Genomic DNA, 25,204 nt, shown 5'->3' with positions numbered 1-25,204 from the left:
TGTAGTCTCAGTTACTTAGGAGGCTGAGACAGAAGGATCACTTGAGCCCAGGAGCCGGAGGCTGCATTGAGCTATCATTGCACCACTGCATTCCAGCCTGCGCAACAAAGTGAGACACTGTCTCCAAAAAAGGCAGTATAGCTGGGATTCAAACCCAACTTGTCTGACCCCACAACCTGTGCTCCTTCTATAGCACCACAGTGACCCAGAGACTTCAGGGATGGAGTGCCTCTGCATTGGTCCTATCTCTCAGAGGTTTTACAGACAGCTCTTTAGAGGCCAAAGATGGTGATATTGTCTCTGAACCTTCACTTCCTCTAACATATCTGCCATATGTGAAATCCCTCTGCAGTTCCTGGGAGAACTGAAATGTATTCTTATAACAGACAAGCAAAAAGCAGGAACTTGGGCTTGTTCACATCCGGCAGCTCTGGGTCAGCTGTCTGGAAGACACTATGGCATCCAGGGAGGGGCTCTCTGCATTGAATGGACTATCCCAGATGACAAGTCTGTCACCCTCTCTAGGGTAAAAGTGCTTTACATCTTTATTGACTGTTTTTGTGAAGCTTGGGGGAAACTGCTATTGCAAAACAAAGTCTGTTTATGTAACTGCAATGTATACAACTTTGCACAAATTCTTAGTGGTAATTTCAACTAACATTTCTATCCAACAGAGTTTCAGTTCCTGCATTCAGCTTATGGTAGGAAAGCTATTTTTCCTCATCTGTATTACAGCCTATGAATGTGTTCTTTTGTAACAATGGTAGATCCCCTCTCCTCTCCTCCCCAGATCCCATCCCCTAGGCTTGGGCTCCCCCCAGGTGGCTCAGCAGCAGTTCCTAAAGCATGCAGGAACATGTCTGATGGTGCAAAAATCATGGGTTGGAGACACACATGAACCGTCCCTAGGGCAGCAGCAAAGGATCATGGCACTAAAAGGCGTCTCTCACCCTAACCTGGCTGCCGAATTCAAACAAACAAATGAATAAAAATTCCAGGGCCTGTATGCAGCTCCTCAGTTGGCTTTGTGGCAGCCTCTGTGAAGGAGTACCTGGATTATACCTATTAGAACCCAAAAAACTAGTCTGCCCCAGGATCAGATTTTCCATCTCCATCGGCAGTCTGACATGTTTGAAGATCTGGTTGACTTTAGATACAATCTGTTCCCTTAGCCCAGAACTTGAGCTCTGGGCTCATTTTCCTAGAAGATGGTGAGAGGTTGGGGGGCAGCGTGCTAATAAATGAGGGACCAGAACTGGGTTCTCTGGACAGTGTGGACTCCAGGCCCAAGGCACCACGGGAACTTCTGGGCACCTGTGAGGGTCCCAGCAGTATAACTTGACTAGGTCCTTTTTGTCATAGACAGGAAGGGACCATGGGAGGGACTTGCAACTTTCACCACCCTCACCTGGGCTGCTCAGGAAAATGTTTTTGTAAAATCTCTGCACCCTTTCTCAACTTTTAACCTTGAATTATTTGGATGCTGGAAATTGAATTTGTGTGTCGCGCATCTGTCAGGAGATGAGCTGTGAAATTTCTCCTTGCCACTGCTGTGGGCTGTGTGATTTTGGGCAATTTACTACTGTCTCCAGGCCATAGATAAATTGTTTAATTTCACATGATCTCTGAGGTCCCTTTAAATGCTAATACACTGTCCTCTTATAATTTTATTACTTCAATTTTGTTAGTCGCAGACCTGTTTCTCATATAGTCATTTTTTGTTTGCCTCAAGATATATGAACCTGGACAGAAGGGTGCATAAAAAGTTAGAGAAGCTCTCATTCTTCCCCTTCCAGTTATAGCATCTGAAATAGATCTGCATAAAGAATATGGATGGAGCTCTTCACTTTATAAAATTCTGTGCCAGGCTCTAAGCTGGCCCTTTGAAAATACGAAGACTAGTAAGACAAGGGGCTTGTTCTCAAGGAGCTCACAGTTTAGTGGAGAGAAGACATGCCATCAAGTACAGGTGCTTCCAAGAATCACAGGGATTGGGATAGTCAGTTTATAAGGATCCATGAGAGAGCTGTTGTTAAGGGGTGGGGAGAAGGAAAGGCTTCGTAGTAGGTGTGAGTCTTCAGCTCATGATTGATGGATTAATTAATGTTACCAGACGGAGTTTGGGGAGATACATGCCAGAAGGGGTAGCAGTGTGGACAAAAACATGGAGATGTGAAGCTCCTTGGCATATTCTGGGAATGATAAGCAGTTTCTGTGGCTATAGTATGGGCTGGAGATTGAGAACAATGAGAGAGTCTAGAGAGGTCATTGGGACAAGATGATCATGGTGGGGCATTGAATGCTACATAGGAGTTCAAACTTTCGCTTAGAGTCAGTGGAGAACTATGGAATGTTTTCAAGAAAGGGGGTTTTATGATTAGGTTTAGGTCTTAGGTATATCACTCTGAATGCAGCTTGAAAATTGGAGGGAGCAGATTTAACATGAGGAAGCAGTTGCAGTAGTTCAGATGAGAGATGATGAGAGCTTCAATTAGAGCTGTAGCCTACAACTTTGGAGATGGAAGAGGGGACAGATACCAGAACTACAAACTATAAGACTGGGTGACACTTTATTTTTGACCCTCACATCAGTACTATGAAGCAATCAAGGAGTGATGATTATTGCCATTTTATGAGACAACAAAACTGAAGCTTAGAAAGTTTAAGTAACTTGCCCAAGGTCCCACAGCTAATAAGTGGCAGAGCCCAGGCTACAACTCAGATTTCCTGACTCAGTACATTGTTCAGGATGATGGTCCCTTGCTGCCTCGTCTCCTTGTAAGTGTGCTAAACAGATTGTTCAACTGTCAGAGGGTGTTGAGGGCCCCGTATCCAGGGAAGTGAACAACCCAGCACCTGGATGTGGGCAGCATGCTGTGACTGGGCCCATGGCCCTTCACTGCCAAGGGTTCTTTCTCTCTCTCTCTCTCATTTAATTGAGGGATAACACATAGATGGCAAAGTATATAAAGTACACTAATCTTAAGTGTACAGCTTAATAATGTCTTTACATATGTTTATGCCTATATTTAACTACCACTCAGTTCAAAATACAAAACATCTCTAGGAAGTGGTACTTTTCAAGCACCCAAAGGCAGGCATGCCATTCAGAGCAGCCTCCTCTGTGACCATGCCTCTAAAAGCTTCAGTTGGAATTGTCTTCATCCCACAACTGAGCTCTGCATCGCTCCCACCAATAGAATGGGTGACTTTAGAATCGTTATATGGAGTAGCTGGATCACATGGTACAGCTAACTAATGGGGAGGTCAAATTGACAGCTAATATTTGTTTTTTTGATGTGTTTTCACATTTATCTAGTTATGTAAATTATAAGGATTCAAATATACAGAGACGTACAGAAGACACTAATTCATTTTCTTTGTAAAGAAACCAGAAGAAAATAAAGAAAAATATTTTTATTCAGAAAAATATATAGTATAGTTCATGTCATCAGTTGGAAAAGACATAGTAACCAAAGGCACAGTCGCACTTGCTTCTTTCCTGGTTAACCTGGAACATTATTTTACTATGTATCATGCTGTCTTGTTCACTCCCTGGTTGGCGTGTGGCTGTGTTGCATCCCCAGCTAGACCATAAGTACCTTGTGTGTGGTGACTGTGACCCACGTGTGTTCCCTTCCACCGTGGTGCTCCCCTCAGTGCTGAGTGCAGTGTAGGCCTCAGTCACTCTTTGGATAAAAGAGTGATTTACTCTTTCGTAAAGAATAAGTTAGTTTGATTTACTAACTTTAATGGTCACACAGTCCTTCAGGCTAATGTCAGACTTTTGGCTTATGATGAAAATTATGGTAAAGTATATACCACTTGGAGGAAAAAATTTGAATGGAAGAGAACCTCCAAATTCTCTAAATTCCTACAGCCAAATTCAGGCCTCCTGCCCCCTGATGGCATTCCTGTGGGGTCTTGAGGGCATGGGTTTGCTCTATCTGACTTTTCAGAGCTACATGTTTTACTTTTTAGAGAATTGTTTTGGGTGGCCACTGCTTTCCAGCCACATGTGTGGCGGAGTCTAAATTTGGAGACATGTTGATAAGATTTGTTAACACTAATTGGATTCTTTATCCCTTTCCTGTTTCTCACCCCCTAAAGAAAAGAAACGCAAAATGATTGTTTAAAACAGACTCTCCTCCTCCTGCATTGTCTACAGAGCCATGTCTTCATGTCCAGGAAAGGCCCTGGGCTCTACATGGAGTACTGCTGGGTCTCCATTTCTCTTATCAGAATTCTCCTTTTAGTGTGACTTTCCTGCCCATGATTTCCTTCTCATTTCTCAGCATCTGCTGTATATATCGCGGGCCATTAATGCAAACGCAGAGTCAGCCTACAGTAGCCATAATTCTAGCCTTGGTTCGACAAAAACAGCACAGTCCCTGACCTTCTCTGGCCCCAGTACTTCCGGGATCGAAGGAACCAGAGGCATTACCTGTTACCTGAATGGGCACAGGGGGTTCGGGATCTCTCTAGAGGTAGAATGTCCTTGTCCTGGTGGAATTAGAGAGTGTATAGGCATACTTTATTCTCATAAAACCCTGTCTTAGCCTTTTATTTAAATGTTTTAAGTATTGCCAATGCAGCCCCACGTTCTGCTAATATACTATATAACACCCCATATCCATTACCCGCCCCCACCCAGGACTTTATTTGAGTGGAAAAGATGTTGCTAAAATTCTTCATTTTACCATAAACAGTAATTTGAGTCAAGAATGTTTCCTCTCTAGTGTTTGAAATTATAACAAGGAAAATGTCTAAAAAGTTAGGCAAGTCCCACTTCAGAACTCTGTTTCTCTTCTCCTTCCCCTCAGGACACCATGAAGGTAAGTTTTTTGAGTCACTCCCCATTTCTAAAACATATGAAGTATCATCCTTCAGATGTCTGGAGCTGAGCTTTGAGTCAGCCTGGGAAGTCTCTGCAGATCTTAAACTGGGCCTCATCTATATTTCATACCTACCCCAAATTTCATATGTGCTTTCTTAATGGCCCAAAGGACCACCTCTAATTCATGAGGAAATATCCCAGGTGGGGCACCCAGTAACACCTCAGTAGGAGATATTCAGGGGTATGCAAGAAGTATGTCTGTCTGGCCTCAGCTGGGTGTACAGGAGAAGGAGTTATTAGCAAGGAGTGCCCCACTGGCTAACTAGGTTCAGTGCAGCACAGTGCCCAGTGCCTTTTAAGCTACCATGGCCACAGCTCAGTCCCTTCAGAAGAGATGGTAGTCCAGCAAGGTTCATGTAATGTGGTCATTATTTGTGGGCCTGTCTTTCAAAGCAGCTTATAAATACACCTCCAGATGATATTTCAGACAACAAAGAGTGCTCAGTTGATCTGGTGAACACACAAAGGCTCCCAAGTTGCTACACATTAATGAGAAAGTGGCTGAGGAATATACCAGAGCCCTAGGCCACAGTGTCAGGTAGTAGGAGGAGATGGTTGTTCATGGGCATCTTTGTGGTTTTAGTAGGAGGTAGAAAGTCCTGACTCTTTTAGTATAAGTTCAGATTTCCTTGATTTCAAATCATTTGGAAACATACTTCAGCACTCCTCCTAACCCACTCAGCCATCTCAGAAAGGCTGACCATCCCATGTGTCTGAACAGGCCCCTTGGGTTGTATGTTTCTGTCCAGCACAAGACCCTTGCTTTGTGTCTGTGATTGGTGGTGGCCACTTCTTATTTCTGCCTAATGCCATTCTTGTGTCTTCCCTTAAGCAACTCTGCTGATGAAACAGGCCTGGCCACAGAACTCGTCTTCCTGTGGCACTGAAGGCACCTTCCACCTCCCAGTGGACACCGGGACCGAGAACCGAACTTACCAAGCATCCTCTGCGGCTTTCAGTAAATACAGCCTGTCTCCTTTCCTTGTTCCCCTTGGTTGGGACTGATTTGTTTCTTAGGAAGAAAGGAAAGGGAGCTTTTTAAAATGACATTTATGAGATAAATACTGTTTTAAGAGGTTCTTTTACCCAGGCAAAAAACTGGCCCTCCTTATTCAGGAAAGGTCATCCTCTTTGATCATGGGCTCAGCTTTGGGGAGACACAAAGCACTGAGGGAGGGAGAAGGAAATACTCATCTGGCCAACAAGTTGATTGGGGAAGGACTGTTACTGCATTTTAGGGGCAAAGGACAGAGGGCACATTTTGAAGGTCTGTGGGTCTTTGGACAGAGAGGGCTCCCCCCTCTAGCACAGGGCTTCTTAATCTCAGCACTTATTGACATCTAGGCCAAATAATTCTTTGTTATGGGGGCGCTGTCCTGTGCATTATAGGATGTTTAACAGCATCCCTGGCCTCTACCCTATATGCGAGTAGGAAAGCCTCATTGTGACAACCAAAAATGTTTCTAAACATTGCTAAATGTCCCTTATGGGGCAAAATTGCCCTCTGTATGAGAAACACTGCCCTAGTGGAAGCTGCACTGTGGGACCAAGGTGTGTATGAGGAGTCTTCAGGGAGGCCAGAAACCAGCTAGCCAGTCAGACTGGTCATATTCATCCTGAGGCTCAGTAGGGTAACTGATGTTGTCACCTTCACATCTAATTTTTAACACAAAGTGGTTCCACTGGGGAAATGAGGACCGATGTTTAGAAATTACTGAGTGGTGGCCGGGCGCGGTGGCTCACGCCTGTAATCCCAGCACTTTGGGAGGCCGAGGCGGGCGGATCACGAGGTCAGGAGATTGAGACCATCCTGGCTAACACGGTGAAACCCCGTCTCCACTAAAAATACAAAAAAAATTAGCCAGGCATGGTGGTGGGCGCCTGTAGTCCCAGCTACTCAGGAGGCTGAGGCGGGAGAATGGCATGAACCTGGGAGGCGGAGCTTGCATTGAGCCGAGATCGCGCCACTGCACTCCAGCCTGGGTGACAGAACAAGACTCCATCTCAAAAAAAAAAAAAAAAAAAATTACTGAGTGGCATTTTGACTCCATATAAGGAAGAACTTTGTGTCTTGTTGGAGCTGTTCAATAGAGGAATGACTGACTTTGGATGTGGTGAGAACTTATCTCTTAAGTTGTGAGGGCTGCATAAGCCCTCACAGGGATATTTCAGACAAGGCCTGATAGTGTGTGGTTCCACAAATTATTAATCTACTAAGTAAGTGTAGAAGAATTCATTGTATTTTTTTCTTTTCTTTAAAACATCTGTGTTAGTCTGTTCTTGTGTTGTTATAAAGAAATACCTGAGGCTGGGTAATTCATAAAGAAAAGAGGTTTAATTGGCTTACAGTTCTGCAGGCTGCACAAGCATGGTACCAACCCCTGCTTAGCTTCTGGTGAGGGCCTTAGGAAGCTTACAGTCATGGCGGAAGGCAAAAGAGGAAGCCAGCATATCACATGGTGAGAGAGGGAGCAAGGGGCTGGGAAGGTGCCACACTCTAAATAATCAGAGCTCACTCATCAGCAAGGGGATGGTGCTAAGCCATCATGAGGGATCTACCTCTATGATCCAGTACCTCCCAGCAGGCCCCATTTCCAACACTGGAGGTTACATTTCAGCATGACATTTGGAGGAAACAAACATCTAAACCATATCAACATCCAATGTCATTTTCTCAAGTTTTCATTGCCCCTAGATGTCAACATCAGTTTATATTTATACAACATAACTCACCTTTTGTAAAATATAGTTTCATAATCACCCTCTCATTTAATCTACACTACACTCAGTCTACTAAGTTATTTAGGTGGATTTTCATCCCAGTTTGAAAGATGAGGCTCAGAAAGGTAATAGGTCCAACGCCACCCAGCTAGTAAGCAGCACAACCGGAAAAAGGTATCACCCAGGTTAAGATTCAATTACTGACTTTTCTCATGAGATTGATTTTCCTCTTTAAGAGAGGTATGTCAGGCCAGGCGCGGTGGCTCACGCCTGTAATCCGAGCACTTTGGGAGGCCGAGGTGGGCGGATCACGAGGTCAGAAGATCGAGACCATCCTGGCCAACATGGTGAAACCCCGTCTCTACTAAAAATATAAAAAATTAGCCAGCCATGATGGCGGGCTCCTGTAGTCCCAGCTACTCGGGAGGCTGAAACAGGAGAATGGTGTGAACCCAGGAGACAGAGCTTGCAGTGAGCCGAGATCATGCCATTGCACTACAGCCTGGGCAACAGAGCGAGACTCTGTCTCAAAAAAAAAAAAAAAAAAGAGAGGTATGTCAGCCATAAGGAGTTTCTCCAGATACCTCAGGTAGAATGAATGAACATACATAAGATTATATATATATATAAAAATAGGGATATACATATTCTCTCTTACATCTAAACATCTGGATATAGACTCATATAGGCACACCTACTGTAGTGTAGCAGAAAGCAGCCTGGAGTGGAAGCTGCATTGAATTCTAGACTGGGTTCTGTGTAACCTTGGATAATTGATGTCTATGCATTGGACCTTGATTTTTCAAACTGCAAAATGAGGGAACTGAACTAAATCATCTCCAAGGTTCTTTCTTGCAATTAGACTCCTTATCTCTTAGCAAGATGATGCGTACTCAGCGTCTTCCACCCCAACAGGGACCACCTCTCTAGCTGCCCTTAACAGTAGCTGGCCAACAAACCATCTCCGAAAATGGAGTACTTATTCCCTTCAGAGGCAACCCTTTCCACAGTTAGAAAGTCTGAGTAACAGAAGGCCTTGCCTTCTACTATGTTGAAATCTTCCTGAAATCCCATTAAGTGTCCAGCAGCCACATCCCACTGTTCCGTCCCAGACAGGCTATCACAGTCCCTGAAAAAGACCACCCCCACCTTTTTTTTGAGACAAGGTCTTGTTCTGTCACTCAGGCTGGAGTCCAGTGGCACAATCACGTCACACTGCAGTCTCAAGCTCCTAGGCTCAAGCAGTCCTCCCTCCGCAGCCTCCCATGTAGCTGGGACCACAGGCATGCAAAACCATGCCCAGCTAATTTTTTTTAGTTTTTGTAGAGATGGGGTTTTCCCACATTGCCTAGGCTGGTCTCGAACTCCTGGGCTCAAGCTGTCTGCCCACCAGCTACCATGCCTGGCCTACCTCTCTTTCAAGCAAGTAATGTATAAACCTGTGCCATTTTTTAATGCAGTTGGGGTTGACTGGCCCTACCATACTCAAAAAGATTCCTCCCAGCATTCAGATTTTGTAGCTTCTAGTACCACAGAAAATTCAGGGCACTTTGACAAATTCAGTTCAATTTCACTGATACTTGCTAAGCCTGTTTGTAATTAGGTCTCCTACTTATTCATCACTGTCTTACTTGGCTACCAACAAGGAGTCTTAGGGGTCAAAGCAAGATTCAGACATAGAGCTTTATTTTGTCCAGACATATAAATCTGATGATCAATAAACCAATTAGTCTAAAAGGCATCCGTGATGCAAGGATCAATGCCTTTGAAGGTGGTAGGGCTTCTACAACTGAAAAAGATTTATGACAGTGAAAAAGGATTGCAGAAAGGGCTGAAAAGGTTTTATCTTGTTAATGTACATACTCTTTTTATTATCCCATTTGATTCTAAAATTATGGTTAGGAACCTAAGAGAAAGAATAGGACATCATAAACAAAGCCTCTTTTATAAGGCAGAGCTGGGACTTCCAGTGATCGAATTCCTTTTTTCTTTCATGATATTGCCTTTAGTGAAATGGGGACAACAAAGGCCAGTATATTAAATGCCCAAGATTGGACTACAGAGACTTTAACTCAGCAAGAGCTCTGCCTAGGGCAGGGTGAGCCCTGAACTTTGGGCCTAGCTCTGTAGTGATGTGCTGTACAATTTGGGGAAAATCTGTCTTTCTGGGCTCCAGGTTCTTTCTCGGAAAAGGAGGAGGTTGAATGTAAACCTCTAATATCCTTCAGGCACAACATTCCAAAGTCTTAATTCTGTGACCTTCAGACTTAGAATTCCTTTCAGGATAGCCAGGCCTCCAGTGAGTGAACTGAGTCTAAGTTCATTTGGGCAAAATCTATGAGACTTTTTTGCAACAAGCCCAACAGCTTCTTTTACTTTAGATGCATAAAGTAATAAACCCTGATTTTTGTGTTACCCAAGCTCAGGCTATATAGCTCCAGGGGAATTTTCAGTGTTCCTCAAGAGTATTGACAGGACCACCAGTAAATTATGGAAAGTCCTCTGCAATGATTTCCTCATGAAAGTCTTCTGAAATACTCAGAGACTTAGAATGTCAGCACTAGAAAGGTTCTCTGATACTGTCTAGTCCAAATGAGGATATTCCCTGAGAGAGGAATTGACCTGACTTACTGACAGAACCTAGGAGGAGGGCCCCCAGGCAGTTTCTCCAGCCTCATGAAGATCCTCCTGACAAACAGTAACCTTGAGAACCACTGTGGTTAGAGGAAGTAGCACGGAGTCTTAGATCCCCACTAACAGCTCTCTCTTTCAGCAACTACTCATTATCTCATCTGTGAAATGTTTATGTTGGTCTTAACGATCTCTGAGTCTTCTAACTCTGCAGTTCTGCTTCTCCTATCTCAGACTGTCTGGACAAACAAGCAAGGTCTTCTTCTGCAGCATCATCTCTTTGGCTGCCAAGGGTGTTTTGGCTACTGATTTGTATTCTGAGTATGTGTGTGTCTCATTTCATAACATAAAGAAAGGAAAACATTCTCAGACAAGGTTATTCTTAGATGTGGGAACCAAATTCTACTGCAGTCTCTTGGAGCTTTTTGATTTTCCTCAGAGGGATAGTCTCACCACTTTGTAATATGGCTGTCCTTGTGGCATAGAGTGGGTAATCCAGCTTCCCCAGGGAAGAGAAAAATTCCAGAGCACATTCTCCAGGAGCATAAAGGAAAGTCATCAGCATCGTTGGCCTGTTAACTTTAAAGAATCATAAAATTGTGGCATTTTAAGCCATAACACTTTAGAATCTTAGAATCCTGGAGTCTGTGTTCCAAGCTGGGACAGACCATAGTAGTCATAGTTTAGCTTTAGTCTCTCAGACCAGGCTCTGCCTGCATACCATTAGGACAGAAGCTTACTGTCTCTATAAAGTGAGAGAGAAAATAATAATAGCTGATCTTTATAAAGTGCTTCTAATATGTCAGGTACTGTTCTAAGTGCTTTTTACTTAACAGTTAATGTATTTATCACAGTGAAGTAGGTACCATTACTGTTCCCATATCACACACGAGGAGACTGATGTATCCTATAGCTATTAAGTCTCAGAGCTGGGTTTGGACCCAGGCAGTCAGTCTGTCTCCAGACTGCTCATAACCATGGCTCTGTGCTACAGAGCTTTCAGAAACGGGCACCTTCTGATTCAGGGGTGTCCTACTCTCCTGCATAGTAAAGGGATGCTTTCAGCTCTGCTAGGTTTCTCTACACCTTGATATATTCCTTTAAATCAGGGGTCAGTAAACATTCCTGTAAAGGGCCAAATATTTAGGCTTTTAAAAAGGCCATATGCTCTCTGTCAGTAACTACCATTGTAGCAGGAAAGTAGCCTTAGTCAATATGTAAATGAATGGATGTGGATGTGTTACAATATAACTTTGTTTACCAAAACTAGCTTCAATTACAAAAAACATGGCTGAAATTTAATTGTTTTAAATGTTTATAGTATGAATAAAAGATTCTGTGGTAAAATTAATTTGGAAAATACAGTCTTGTACATACTCCCATCTTAGAGATTCACAGTTCACCTCCCCACCTTCTTTAAGAGACAGGGTCCTGCTCTGTCACCCAGGCTGAAGTACAGTATTGTGATCATGGCTTACAACAGCCTTAGACTCCTGGGCTCAAGCCATCCTCATGCCTCAGCCTCCCAAGTAGCTGGGGACTACACCAGCTACCATGCCTGGCTAAGTTTTTTTCTTTTTTTAGAGATGTAGTCTGTCTATGTTACTCAGGCTGGTGTTAAACTCCTGGTCTCAAGTGCTTCTCCTGCCCTGGCCTCCCAAAGTGCTGGGATTATAGGTGAGAGCCATCACGTCCAGCCCACCCTATTGCTTTAAAAACTTCTCAGGGTCGTGGAATAAAAACAAAATCTTAACTGTTTATCTCTATTTTACATATGGGACTATAGAACTCTTTTGTTTCCTTTTCTTTGGCAAAAACAACTATTAAGATCCCTTGGAATCTATAGTCCGTTGTCCACATTTGGGAAATGCCTATCTCTGGTTTATCTATAAAACCCCTTTATTTTATAGGTAAGTAAATTGTGTCTCTCTACACATCAGATGGTTCCTTCTAGACATCTGCAAAGCTAGACTGCCTGTCTTCCCCCACAGTATCTGCTTCTCCTCCTATGACATTTCATGATTAGCTCCATAATCTAGAAACTTTGAGGAATCTGCTCTAGACTTCTCACTCAGCTCATAGTCCCACTTCCAGTTAGTTTCTACTTCTCTTTAACATGCTTCCCTCTCTTTCATATGTACTTTCCACTCTATCCTCATTGCTACTTATTTCCCAAGCATATTTGATCACAAAACTATGGAAAAAACTATGGATCTGCAGGTGAAAAAATAAATGATGTGAATCCAGGGAATAGGCTGACTTTTGTGGCAGCTGTGCAGCAGCTCTCCTATCCTCCTGAGTCATCAGGGGCAGGGGGGTGCCAAGCCAAAGAGGTGTGATGTGGACTGAGAGAGATTTGTGACCATGTGGTAGTTTGCTTTTACTTGGGGTTAAGGTAGAAGAGACCCAGGATCTTTAGAACCATGGAATTTTTGTTTAGGAAGAGATCTTCATTCTTAGCCACCTGATTTTACAAAATAAGAAACTAAGGCCCAAAGACTTGACAATTGTCATGAAAAATTAGGGGGAAAGCCAGGACTGAAGACTAGATGTCTTCTCTTCCAATAAAGCACTCCCTCCACTCTGCCCCAGTCCCTTATTGTATAATAGAAACAACACCTCGGAGCTGAAAGGGTCCTTGGTGAGCATCTTATAGGTGAAAGAGCTGAAGCCCAGAGAGGTTCAGTGAGGTCTGCTAGACCTACCCAAGATGGAACCACAAGAAAGAAGCCACCTCAGCACCTCCCCAGCAGGGCTTCAAAGCCTAGGTCCTCAGGCACTGTCCCTTCCAACTTAGAAGAATTTAGAGTCTTTAGGAGAAGTTATTAAAAAGACTTGCCTTTTCTGAGCCCAGGATCCCCTTGTGTAAAGTGCAAGGATTGGAGTCCCTTGATTGGAACCCTATGGGTTCCATAGAATGATTCCATTTTGTGATTCTAAAAGGAGACAGTCTTGTTCCTGAATGACTCATGTTTCAAGTTTTTTTCTGTGAACAAAGGATCTGTCACTCTTTTTCCAGAGGATTAAAAGGCAGCACAGTTTATTTACATGGGCAATTGTGAGCTTCTTGGGGCCTGACTTCTCAGCCCCATTAGCTCCAGCTTTTGTCCATCCTGCTGAGGGACAGACATGGCCCAGGTTCCAGGTTGATGTGAATCTTTGTGATCCCTGACTTCAGGTATTTTCAGGCAGAGGTGGCCTTCCCCTAGAGCCCAGGAGAGAAGGAGGAGCCAACTCTGCAGAGCAAAGTTTTTCAGCATCCTAGAAGATGACGATCTCTGAATGGTGTTTTGTATGGTCAGCATCCCAGAAGATGAGGGTCTCCGAATGGTGTTTTGTATGGGGTTTTCACCTTCGAACTTGGTGGGGAGGGGAGGGAACATGATGGAGGGAAGTCCAAGAAGAGAGCGAGAGAGAAAAAGATAAGGAGAAAAAGAAATAGGGCAAAAGAGAGAAAGACAGAAACAGCAGCAAAAAGATACCCTGAATTCTGTGTGAGAAGACAGAAAAGCAAGTATAGTAGCAATAAAGAGCAAGTGAGTTGAGGGCTTCCATCTCCGTGCACCTGCCCATTTCACACAGACAGCTCCAGATCCCAGGCTGTCAGAGCTAAAAGGGACCATGTGGTTCTAGCCTCTTATTTTATAGATGAGAGCCCTGAGACCCAGAGAAAGAAAAGATGCCCAGAATCATCCATGCAGCCCTGTGCACCAGGACTGAGGGAGCTGCCTCTGGGGCCAGGGCTTTCTGGGTGGAGCCCTGTTCTCTGTTTGTTCTCATCTCTGTTTCCAGCCTGGATTCAGCCCATCTTTGTCTGGGGAGTCGTGACTGGGACCTGCTGCCTTCTAGCAATGCTTTTCTGCCAACTAACCGGAAGTCTCTCTTATTGCCTTGGTACAGGATATACTGCGGGGACACCATACAAGGTCCCACCAACCCAGAGTAATACTGCTCCACCCCCCTACTCCCCATCACCCAACCCCTATCAGACGGCCATGTATCCAATCAGAAGTGCCTACCCCCAGCAGAATCTGTATGCCCAGGTAGGTACATGTCAAAGCCACCTCTTCTGCAGGTAGAGGAGCCTCCAGCCTGGGTGCAGTGTGGTGGGGTAGGGTGAGGAAGTGAGGGAAGGAGAGGATGGTTTGTGGCTCTGGCTAGCCGTCCTTGTTGTATCACTGAAGCAATATCCCCACAGTCTGCTTACTCCCTCACTCCACCTCAGCCCCTAGAGGGGGTAGGCATGAAGTCATTTAGATTAACAGAGCCCAGAACATCAGAGGACAAAGGCCCTCAGAGATTTTCTAGCTCAACTCCTTTGTTAAACAAGTGGGGAAACTGAGACCCAAAGAGGGGAATGACTTGTCCAAGGTTACACCACGAGCTATTGGTTGGTCAAGATGAGACCCCAACACCTTGGTCTTTTCTCCCTAACCCCCACATCTACCCTTCCTCAGTCTGTGAACTGAGTGGGGAGGAGGAAAGTACACAGGCTCTGCCAACAGTGTCCTCTGTGACCTTGGGCAAGTTATTCTCTCTTTCTGTGCCTGATGGGCCTTTCTGGGCTCCTTCAGCTAGAGGATGTATGCATTCCAGGATTGGTATGAGACAGGGGACCATATGGGGCTCTAGCACACCCATGACACATTCTTCTGGAGTGACAACTCTATAGGAAATATAAGTGGTGAGGAGAATACTTTTTTAGTTTAAAAAACAGCTATATTTTAGAGTAGAAGACAAAACTTAAATTGATCTCAAGCCTCTTTTTTTTTAATCTCATTTAGTAGAAACATTTGAAGATTTCTGAATTAAGATGATCTCAGGGGCTCCTGTTTACTTCCCCTATAAGTCAGTGGATTGTGGCAGCAGGAAGCAGCCATGTGATTCAGGCATTGGGAGTCACCTTGGACCAGTGTCTTCATCCTTACCTTTTTACCTAAAGGGAAATGGCTAGTAAGAGACATCCTGGAAAATGCTATCCATGTATGCCTTTTTTTTTTTTTTCTTTTTTCTTGAGACGGAGTCTTGCTCTGTCACCCACGCTGGAGTGCAGTGGCGTGATCTCAGCTCACTGCAACCTCCGCCTCCTGGGTTCAAGCCATTCTCCTGCCTCAGCCTCCCAGGTAGCTGGGACCACAGGCATGCGCCACCATGCCTGGCTCATTGTTTTGTATTTTTAGTAGAGATGGGGTTTCACCATGCTTGTCAGGCTGGTCTCGAACTCCTGACCTCAAGTGATCTGCCTGTCTTGGCCTCCAAAGTGCTGGGACTACAGACGTGAGCCACTGTGCCCGGCTGCCATTTTTTTTCAACATGTACTTTTTTTTTTTTTTACAACATGCACTTATACCATTATGATACTACTACTAATTATCCTTCCGTGTATGTGTTCTGGAGTTTACCAGCCCTGTTCACATGCTTGGTAACTGATTGATTGTTATTCATAACTTTAAATTTTAGGCAGCTTACAAAAGTTCATTGCAGTAAGATAGAACATTTTAAAATGCTAAAACCAAGGTTAAGGGAGTAGAGCTCTTATCCCATTAGATCATCATAGCAGCCTTAGGAGCAAGGCAGGACAGGATTAGAGCCTTATTTTTCAGACCAGAAGCTGAGCCCAGCACTGCACTGACCACAGTCACATAGTAAGACAAGCAGAGCCCCAGCTGGGGTCCAGACCTTGTGTCCTTCAGCCAGTGCTGCTCTCTCCATATCCCACCTACCTCTCCAAATGCCTATGTGACCTCAGCCTCTTTCCCCCAGGGAGCCTACTACACACAGCCGGTGTATGCTGCCCAGCCTCATGTCATCCACCACACCACGGTTGTTCAGCCCAACAGCATTCCCTCTGCTATCTACCCGGCACCTGTTGCTGCCCCGAGGACCAACGGCGTGGCCATGGGCATGGTGGCAGGCACCACCATGGCAATGTCAGCAGGTGAGGGCAGCATCTACATCAGTGTCCATCCCTTTCCTCTAGGAACTCAAAACGGAGCAGAGAACACAGTCATCGAATTGGCTGCAGCACAGCACAAGAGATCCTGTGCTAGGGGGCTTGGGAACCCAGAGGAAGGAGCCTCTAAATCTGTCTATGGGGATAAGGAAGATTTCACCAAGAAGGGCATATCGAGCTAGGCCTTAAGGGGTGAACACAGGCTAACTAGAGAAGTGAAAGAGGGAAGGGCGGTGCAGAAAGAACATGAACATGGCATGTCCACAGAATGGAGGAATGGAGCCAAGGCCCTTCGGAAATAGGGGCTTGGAGTTGGAAGGTGGCTGGATCGCTAGCAAGGATGAGATGTTGGAAAGTCCTGAATACCTTGTGGTACCTCTATTGCGCGCAGTGGGGGTCAAGCAGGGCAGGGATGTGGTTAGGTTTAAACATTCTCTGGCTGCAGAGTGGAGACAGGATTAGAAGGGGTGATCTGGAAGCAAGTAGGTCAGTGAAGAGGCTGTCAGTGTACTTCAGGGGAGAGAGATGATGCTAGCACTCCAGTAACAGCAGGGGTGCCAAAAAAGAGGACACAGGGGCAATGTTCTTTACTAGGCAGGAGCTTAAGGACCTGTGCAATAATTATAATAATTATGAGGGATGACAAAAGCAGAAGTCCCCAAGGATTGTTAGATTTTTTTTTTTTTTTTTTTTTTGAGACAGGGTCTTGCTTTGTCACCCAGGCTAGAGTGCAGTGGCATGATCTTGGCCTACTGCAGTCTTGATCTGCTTGGGCTCAAGTGATCTTCCCACCTCAGCCTCCCAAGTAGCTGGGACCACAGGCATGCGCCACCACACCCAGCTAATTTTTGTGTTTTTTTGTGGAGGCAGGGTTTCACCATGTTGCACAGGCTGGTCTTGAACTCTTGGGCTCAAGGGATCCACCGGCCTCAGACTCCCAAAATACTAGGGTAACAGATATAAGCCATTATGCCTAGCCTAGAGACCCAACTTTTAAAGAACCAGCTAGGATACCATCTGAGGTAAGAAAGTACAAGGGGTAGAGTGAGCATTTGGATTTTATTCTGTCCCTAACGTAAGGGTATGGTTGAGGCCTCTTACTCCCCAGATCAAGTTGGCAAACAGTTGGATATCTACTCAGTGCCAGCCTTGTTCAGGTCCTGGGAACCCAATATCAGTAGATCAGATCAGAACACTGTCCTTAAGGAACACCCAGGTGAGTGTGGGAAATACAACCACAGACATCACAATTACTACTCAGTATGATTGTGCAATAAGAGAAGCATACAAAGAAAAGTAAAAGGAAGGCCGGGCATGGTGGCTCACGCCTGTAATCCCAGCATTTTGAGAGGCCGAGGTGGGCGGATCACTTGAGGTCAGGAGTTCAAGACCAGCCTGGCCAACATGGTGAAACCCCATCTCTAGTAAAAATAAAAAATCAGCCGAGCGTGGTGATGGGCACCTGTAATCCCAGCTGCCCAGGAGACTGAGGCGGGAGAATCGCTTGAACTCAGGAGGCAGAGGCTGCAGTGAGCTGAGATCGCGCCATTGCACTCCAGCCTGGGTGACAGAGCGAGACTCCGTCTCAAAGAAAAAAGGAAAAGGAGGACTTAGAATAGTGATTGATTCTGTCCTCAAGCATCAGAAAAGATTCCCCTAAGGAGGTGAAGCCTGGTGAGGTGGAGAAGGGCAGACAACAGGTCATCAGGAAGGCGAGGGAGATGGGGGATTTGGGCAGAGGGAGCAGCCATGCGAAAGACTGTAGCTTCATCCTCTTCATTCCTGTGTCTGGTGCAGCCTCGTCAGGTTACTCTTCTCTCTCTGGATGCTCAGGTACCCTGCTGACTACACCCCAGCACACGGCGATTGGGGCACACCCTGTCTCCATGCCAACATACAGGGCCCAAGGAACCCCTGCGTACAGCTACGTGCCCCCACACTGGTAAAGCCTGCAGCCCATCCAAGTGAGTGTGGCCAGGGTGAGAGAAGTGGGAGGGGGATACATACAGGAACTGCCTCAATGTCCCTGGTTTGGGTCTGGAGCACAGGTGTCAGCTGGGGCAGGTAACAGCTGTCAAGTTATCAGTTGCTTTCCTGCTCCAAGGTCCATAATATCATTCTTAATATTAGCTATCACTTCTGTTGACTGCTTGTTGAAATCTAAATAATAACAGAAATAATAATAGCTATCCCTTTACTTATATTATCTCATAATCCTTACAGTTGCTCTGTGAAATAAGGATCATTAGCTCTATTTTACAGATAAATATGTAGTTCAATATCACTTAGCCAGTAAAAATTAAGCTAGGGCTTAAACTTCAGTTCTCTAGTACTAAATTCTGTGCCATTTACCTTATGGTCTTCGGACTTCTTTTAACTATGGGCCCCATTCTTCAAATGAACTCTTGCCTAGATCATATGTTAGAGCTTTGGTTGGAGCTGTTTGGAGGCTTTGGGCTGACCCAGACCTCTGGCTTCCTTGGTCCCCTCGGCAGCTCCTGAGGCAGTGACAGTGAACCATAGGGCTCCAGGGATGTCACTTTGAAATCCTCTGGCCCACCACATCATCTGGCCTCCCCCATCTCCTCCAGGGCTCTTGGCACCAGAGCACAACAACGTCCACAGGCGGGAAGCGGGCAGCTTCACTAGGAAGGTACAGAGGCTCCATTGAGGGTGCCCGAGTTGAGGGGAGAAGCCTCTGGATATAACTGACACTGTTTCTTTCCCCTTTCCCTCCACAGATCTGGAGTCACACATTGTATGCAACTACTCAAGTCTTACACCGGTGCTGGAGCAGTTCCCTAGCAGCACCACCTCTATTTGCAAGAAGAGACAACGGAAGTGCAAGGGTCACTTTATGCATCTTTAATGGTTTTGATTTTTATTTTTGGTTTTTGTAAAAGCTGCTTTTTCTAATCTCCTGCCTCTCCCCGACTGTCCCCCTCTTAGCCCCTGCCCTTCCAGCTCTACCCCCTTCCTCCTACCTGACCAGGCCATGTCCTCTCTGCTCTTCCCTAAGTGTCCTGTCCCTGGGATCCCAGTCTAGAGGCAAGCAGAAAGTAGGGTTTATTGCAGTGGTTCATCTGAAGGCTGGATTCCATTTGAAGAGCATAAACAGATGTGGTCCAGGGTAGGAACTCAGAGCTGTTGAGCAGGCTACATCTCTAGGGGAGTGTTCTGGTTGTTTCTTCTTAAGCAAGATTAGTTCAGGACATTCCCATGTCCCGGACACAAATGAAATGTCTCCTGAGAACCAGTGCAACAGACCAAGAACAAAACCACCTGAGTATGTAGGAGTGTTATTAGCAGCTTAATATCCCAGGCTGAGAACCTGGGGAAAAAAGTCTTTAGAATTTGGGGGAGGGTGGGGGGAGGGAGGGCATTGTGGGGAAGGAGAGGGAAGAAGGGAGGAGCGGTGCTTGCCTCATGGCTTTGGTTTGAAAGGTCTCTGGCCAAAGCATCTGGCCCTGGACCTTCTGATTTGCACAGTGATGTTAACTGACCTGGCACTTCCTCAAAAGGTGATTTTGTCCTTAGACCTGCCAAGCGGCTGCAGGGTGGTGGGATCCTAGCATCCCGAGGCCTTGGAAGGCCAGATGCCCTGTGTCATCCAGACTTCAGCCTTTGAGCTGTCATGGACCCACTCTGATGAGGAGTTTCCTCCTGATTGGAGTGGGAACCTAGGGCATTTCTCTCCCTTTTCTTTTGCCCTTCCCAGTGCCAGGACTCACCTGTCTGACCGTAGAGCTTGCAGGCAGGCCAAGCTCTTGGTTACCTGTGCCATTCATGGCCCAAGTGAAGGAACCACATTCCAGGTGGGTGCTGGCAGCTCTGAAGGTGAGGATAGTGAAGGAAAAGCAATAGCAATAAACATTTCATAGACTCATGGAACTGAAGGGACCTTAGCAATCATCTCATCCATTTCCCTATTTGGCAGATGAGGAAACTGAGGCCCAGAGAAGAGGAAAGGACTTCCCTAGACCTTACAGTAAATTAGCATTAAATGCAGCCTTCCTACCTAGTGGGCACCTTGCTTACAAAAATTTACCTAGGGACGGATTGGCTTGGTTTTGTAAAAATTAAGTCGGCAGCGCCCATACCTGGTGAGTCTGGAATGGTCTCTGGGCTCCTGTTTCTGCTCTTTTCCTCCACGGACTCCAAAGGCAGGGGTTGAAGACTGGGCAGAGGCTACATGGGGGCAGATGGCAGGAACAGAAATTGCAAATGAAGAAATAGCATTTGGAAATTCTGTGAAGACATCTGGAACTTTCGTCCTGTACCTGACTCCACCTCCAGGAGAAGGAGCAGGTGGACTGGCCGCAAAGGAGAGGCCATGCTTTTAGGACAGTAGCCCCTCATCCTGAGAGGAGAGGAAGAGGAGGAAGACAGTGGGAGTCATCAGGAGAGGAGGATGAGGATGAGGCCCAAGAGACAGGCTCATCTGGGAGAAGAGGGACCCCTGGGACGAGGAGGTCCCTGCTAGTCTCAGCCAGGAGCCTGGATTGCCCAGCAGCAGCCTCCGGCACCCAGCGCTTGGCTGGGCCAGCAGCCCCTCTGGGGGTGGGGCACGAACATTTTATTGTAAAAAATGGGATCATTGACAACATTTGGGACTTTAAAGAACTGCTTTCACTTTAAATTCACGCAAACTTGGACATATCCTTACCCGAACCTCCCATGTCTCCCTAAGGGAGGGAAAAATCAGGAAACCCTTGGGTTGGAAGGAGCTCAGAAGCTGTCTAGCCATTCCCAGGAGGGTAACGCCCATCAGCATCCTTGGCCTAGAGCCAGTTTGGGGGCCCACCTTCCTGGGCTTCCAAGGAACTTTAGGAGCAGTAAGAAAAAATTCAGCTGTTCTAAATTATCTGTTCTGGGGTGCTGATGAGGTTTCACTTTAAAACAATAGAAAATTTTCCAGTGTTAATTCACTTTTTGCAAATACCTCCTCCCACCCTCTTTGGTTTTGTAAAGGTGGGTGAAGGTTGTTCTAGATTATGTCATATGTGTTTGAAAAATGCCAAAATAATAATAATTATAATGATGATAATAATAGAAACCTTTGGATTTGTCAGGTGCATCACAGAGGTCAAAGCACTTCACAGCCTTTCATGTACTCGCCCTGAGAGGGACAGGGTTAGAGTTATTACAGTCAATTGACAAATGAGGAAACAGGTTATGGAAGGGAACAGGCCCACAGTGAGCAGCATGCTGGTATCTGCCAGGCTTCCCAGAACCCTGCTGCCTCCATGTGGGCTGGGGTGGAACCACAGAGAGGAGAAAGGAAGAAGAGGAGACCTAGGAATGACCTTGTAACTTTTGTTCTTTCAACACCAGTAAATAAACTAACAGCTGGACCTCACAGTTCACAGAGCAGTTGAACATAAATTATCTGGTTTAACCCGATGAAGTAGAGGTTATTTCTCCTATTTGATCCATAAGGAAATCAAGGCTTGGAAAAGTCAAGTGACTTGCTAATAAGTGACAGAGCCACTCGAATCCCAGGCTGTCTGCTGTCTCGTTCCCCTCCATCTGATCCCCACACAGGCTCACGTACTGAAGCATCTGTGCTCTGTGCCCTATCTTAGCCCCTACTATGTAATTCAAGAGCAAAGGGGGGCCCCAAGGTGAAAATAAGGCACTGAAAGGCTGTGGTCTGGAAGAGCCCAGGTCCAGCACCCCTTTTTTAGTATGAGCCCCAGTTCAGCCGGCCTCAGCCTCTTGCTGTGATGGAGATCCACAAGCCTAGCCAAGCTTGGGGAGTCACTGCAAAAGGACTGAGCCCAGGAGAGCGGGGACAGTCATGTGCCTCTGGTAGGATGGGCATAGTTACTGGTAAGGTCACAGAGATCTAGTGGGAGGTACCATAGGTAGATACCTCCAAAGATTCTAGATGGCACGATGGTCAAGCTAGACAAAAAGTCAGAGCTGGAAGGGCCGTCTCATTGAAGGCAGGCAACCAAGAGAGGACAAGGGATGTAGCCGCCTGACAGCTACAGCACTGGCCCCAGGATGCAAACCCCTCTCTCCTCCTCATGCCACTGCCTCTCCCCAGGTGCAACACCTATGGCCAGGATCAGGGGTACAGATGGCTCCAGTCACCAGCCAACCCTTTTGAATTCCTCTACTTCTACCTGATCCCGTCTCCTCACTGGCCTGGGGCCAAGAAGTTTGAGTCTGGGAGCTGGATTGCCTGCAAATAGTGAAAGCCTGAAACATAATGGTTTGCCATGTTTTGAAAAAAATGCATATTTAATTTCTTCCTCATGAGATAGGACAGTTGCTGTTCTTTCTTACCTGGCAATGACCCTAAAATGTATATCCTCTTTCCTGAATATTTAGCAGAGACACACACACCTGTCCAGAGCGTTTTTGGTATGCAAAGTACTTTGACATTGGTTGCCAAAGGCCTCCATTTTATAGATGAAAAAACTAAGGCTCAGGAGGATTGAGACTTGCTAAAAGGTCACACAGCTTGTAAGTGATTCTTCAAATCCTCTGCTCTTTCTGCTGCCACCTGCTGGGTCTCTTGGCAAGCATGGAGGGAGGGGCTAACTGTACTTTATAGAACTGGGAAGTCCAGTCCTCTAAGCTGAGCAGATTTGTATGAAATGCTTTGGGCCAGGACCTGTAATGAGCCCTGGGGAGGGACCCAGAGGCACATCTAGCTGGCAGCACAAGGAGGATGAGAATTTGCAACTAAAGGCCTCACTGGACAAAACACTTCGGGGTCACAATGCCCAGGACCGAAGACATGTTCAAGGATAGCACGAGGCATCTTTCTATTGGGAGACCTATGTCCTTGGTAAGCCTGCACACCTGGCTTCCTAACACCTGAGAGCCTGCCCACTGTCCAGATCCAGTGAGTTGGTACTTCAAGGGGATCTGGTGTAGCCTTGGCCAAAAGCATACAGACTGAAGTCCCTGGGCTTGCTTTTCCCATGGGTGAGGACCAGAACCAGACTCTGAGCATCCTTACCCCTGGCCACCCAAATTGTTCCAAGTTTGAGGTACCCCGTTCCCAGAGATCTGGGGGTCCTTCTTTGGAGGGCTTGCTTTGTTCTGATGGCCTTCAGAAAGGAATCACATGAAGTATAAAAGGACAGGCCCCTTGGTCGCCAAGTTTTGGCTCCTCATACAGATAGGACTCATCCAGGTTTCCAAAGAGGCACTGGCTAAGCGAGGCCCAGAGCTTCCATATCAAATTCCTCAGCTTTGTTCTGTGCCCAAAGGGGACGGGCCCCATTCTGTGCCCTGTGAACTTTGTCTTATATATCACCATCTGTATCAGAATTCCTCCTGAATTGCAGTTAAGTGAGAGTATGTGGAAGTCTGCTTTTCTATCCTGTATTCTCCTATATCACTACTGGCTGTGCGGCCCCCGCTGCTTGCCAAGCTTGGGAATCCAGAGAGGGGCAGTAGTAGAGTGGGCCAGTGGGACCCACCGGCAGAGCTGAAGAAACACACCAGACTAACTGATGGGATTCCACAGCAGAGCCTCTGAGCGCGCAGGCAGGCATGCCAGGTGGGCTGCAGGGTTTGTCCTTTACTTATCTATCTGCCCCTTTCCTAGAAAACTCCTTGTTTCTGAAATTAGGCATTATATGGTTCCAGGGCCCAGCCTTCAAAATTCCTGGCCGGCCAGCTTCAACATTCCATGGCCAGCCCTGCCTAAGCCAGACTTGGGTCCCAGTCCCTCAGTTTCTCCAGTGGATATCTTCTGTGGTGCGTGCTGTTGAGTCCAACCCAAAGGCCAACCGAGGCACACAGGAATTGGGACTGGCTGCCACAAAGCTAGAAAGGGACAAGACAGCACTCGCTTCCCTGTGGCCACATGGATAGTCCCTGGATATCCTTGCTGTGGTAGTGAGGTCCTCTACCCATGCCAGCCACTGATAGCGGGGGGATTTTCCTTCCTAAGGAGAACAGATGTAACAGCTTTGCAGATAAGTCCCAGCCCATAGGAATCAAATGGGTGAAGTCAGCTTTGGGCCTGACCCCAGCAAGACCAGCATCTCCAGGCCCCAGCCTTTCTCCTTAGGCCTAAGAGAGTCAGGGAAAGAGGGGAGACTGTCCCAGAGACCTCGGGTCAGCCAGATAGTCTGGATCTATGGTGTGATTCAAGCTCCTCCTTACCCAGGGGAGGTAAGGCCAGGCCTCTAGCTACTTGGAGTTGTCTGTAATAATCTTGAAAGGCCCAAGGGCCTGTCCCCATCCTGACTTAAAGGCATCTGTTTCCCTGTTTCGTATCACATGACAGAAACCTGTTCTCATGGCATGTAACATCCCTGTGAAGAGAGCGTTGTATATGATTTTGTATTTTTTAATTCATTTTAATCTACAGGTTGGAATCTAATTTTTAAATTTTATTGGAACTCACATTTTAAAAAGAAATAAAATTTAAAATAATAATAATAATAATAATAATAATAAACCTTTGACCAGTGTCTTCCAAGTAGTTTGATCAAAGAATTTATAGGTGTTTTCAAAACACAGTCCGGAGTGTAAAAATTGGAAAGCCCCATGGCCTCGCTTGTGTGTATGAAGTGTAAATCTGGTTTTGTTTTGTTGTTTTGGATTCTTTTGGGTTTTTGTTTTGTTTTGAAGATCAGACAGTGATCACTCTGAAAGATTGAAGCCAAGAATTTGTAACTATGATATTTACTGTAAGCTGTAGAACACTCAATAACTATTAAAAAAAAAATTCCCCCCCAAAAAAAAGTCTTAGGTGACTAGACTGAGTGGTTCTTGGGGAGGGAGGCACAGAGGACTGTGCTGGGCCAGTGAGTCCCTTGGGCTTCTCCCCAAGTTGATGCTAAACTGGTTCTCAGTAGTCAAGAAAAACCTATGGTGCATCTTACAGCTGATCTGACGGGGTCTGCCCTAAGGGTCTCACAGCTGCTGGGGAGCTGTAAGTGGCAACTTCAGCACCTACCTAAGTGTGTGATGTGGGAGCACAGTGAAGCCATTCAGAGTTGAAATCCATTGAGTCATCCACTCAATAA

General features: G+C 46.0%; 1 protein-coding gene across 12 annotated transcripts in view; it reads left to right on the top strand.

Moving 5' to 3' along the window:
- FAM168A (family with sequence similarity 168 member A) overlaps window positions 1–24,633 on the top strand; it is a 237,012-nt gene extending 212,379 nt beyond the window's left edge. For 8 of the 12 annotated variants that reach the window (XM_054440895.2, XM_054440894.2, XM_063672063.1 and 5 more), the window contains 6 exons: window positions 675–701; window positions 5,730–5,855; window positions 14,150–14,292; window positions 16,013–16,187; window positions 18,036–18,166; window positions 18,944–24,633. In XM_054440895.2, the coding sequence (XP_054296870.1) occupies window positions 675–701; window positions 5,730–5,855; window positions 14,150–14,292; window positions 16,013–16,187; window positions 18,036–18,148 (584 nt within the window). In that variant the 3' untranslated portion in view covers window positions 18,149–18,166; window positions 18,944–24,633. The remainder of the gene's footprint in view (window positions 1–674; window positions 702–5,729; window positions 5,856–14,149; window positions 14,293–16,012; window positions 16,188–18,035; window positions 18,167–18,943) is intronic. The other 4 variants (XM_063672072.1, XM_063672070.1, XM_054440899.2 and 1 more) reach the window with 1 other exon arrangement.
- Window positions 24,634–25,204: the final 571 nt, after the last annotated feature.

The sequence above is a fragment of the Pongo pygmaeus genome, chromosome 9 (genome assembly GCF_028885625.2).
Source record: "Pongo pygmaeus isolate AG05252 chromosome 9, NHGRI_mPonPyg2-v2.0_pri, whole genome shotgun sequence".
Classification (NCBI taxonomy): domain Eukaryota; kingdom Metazoa; phylum Chordata; class Mammalia; order Primates; family Hominidae; genus Pongo; species Pongo pygmaeus.
The sequence above is the reverse complement of the archived record's forward strand: the minus strand, read 5'-3'. Positions and strand labels throughout refer to the sequence as shown.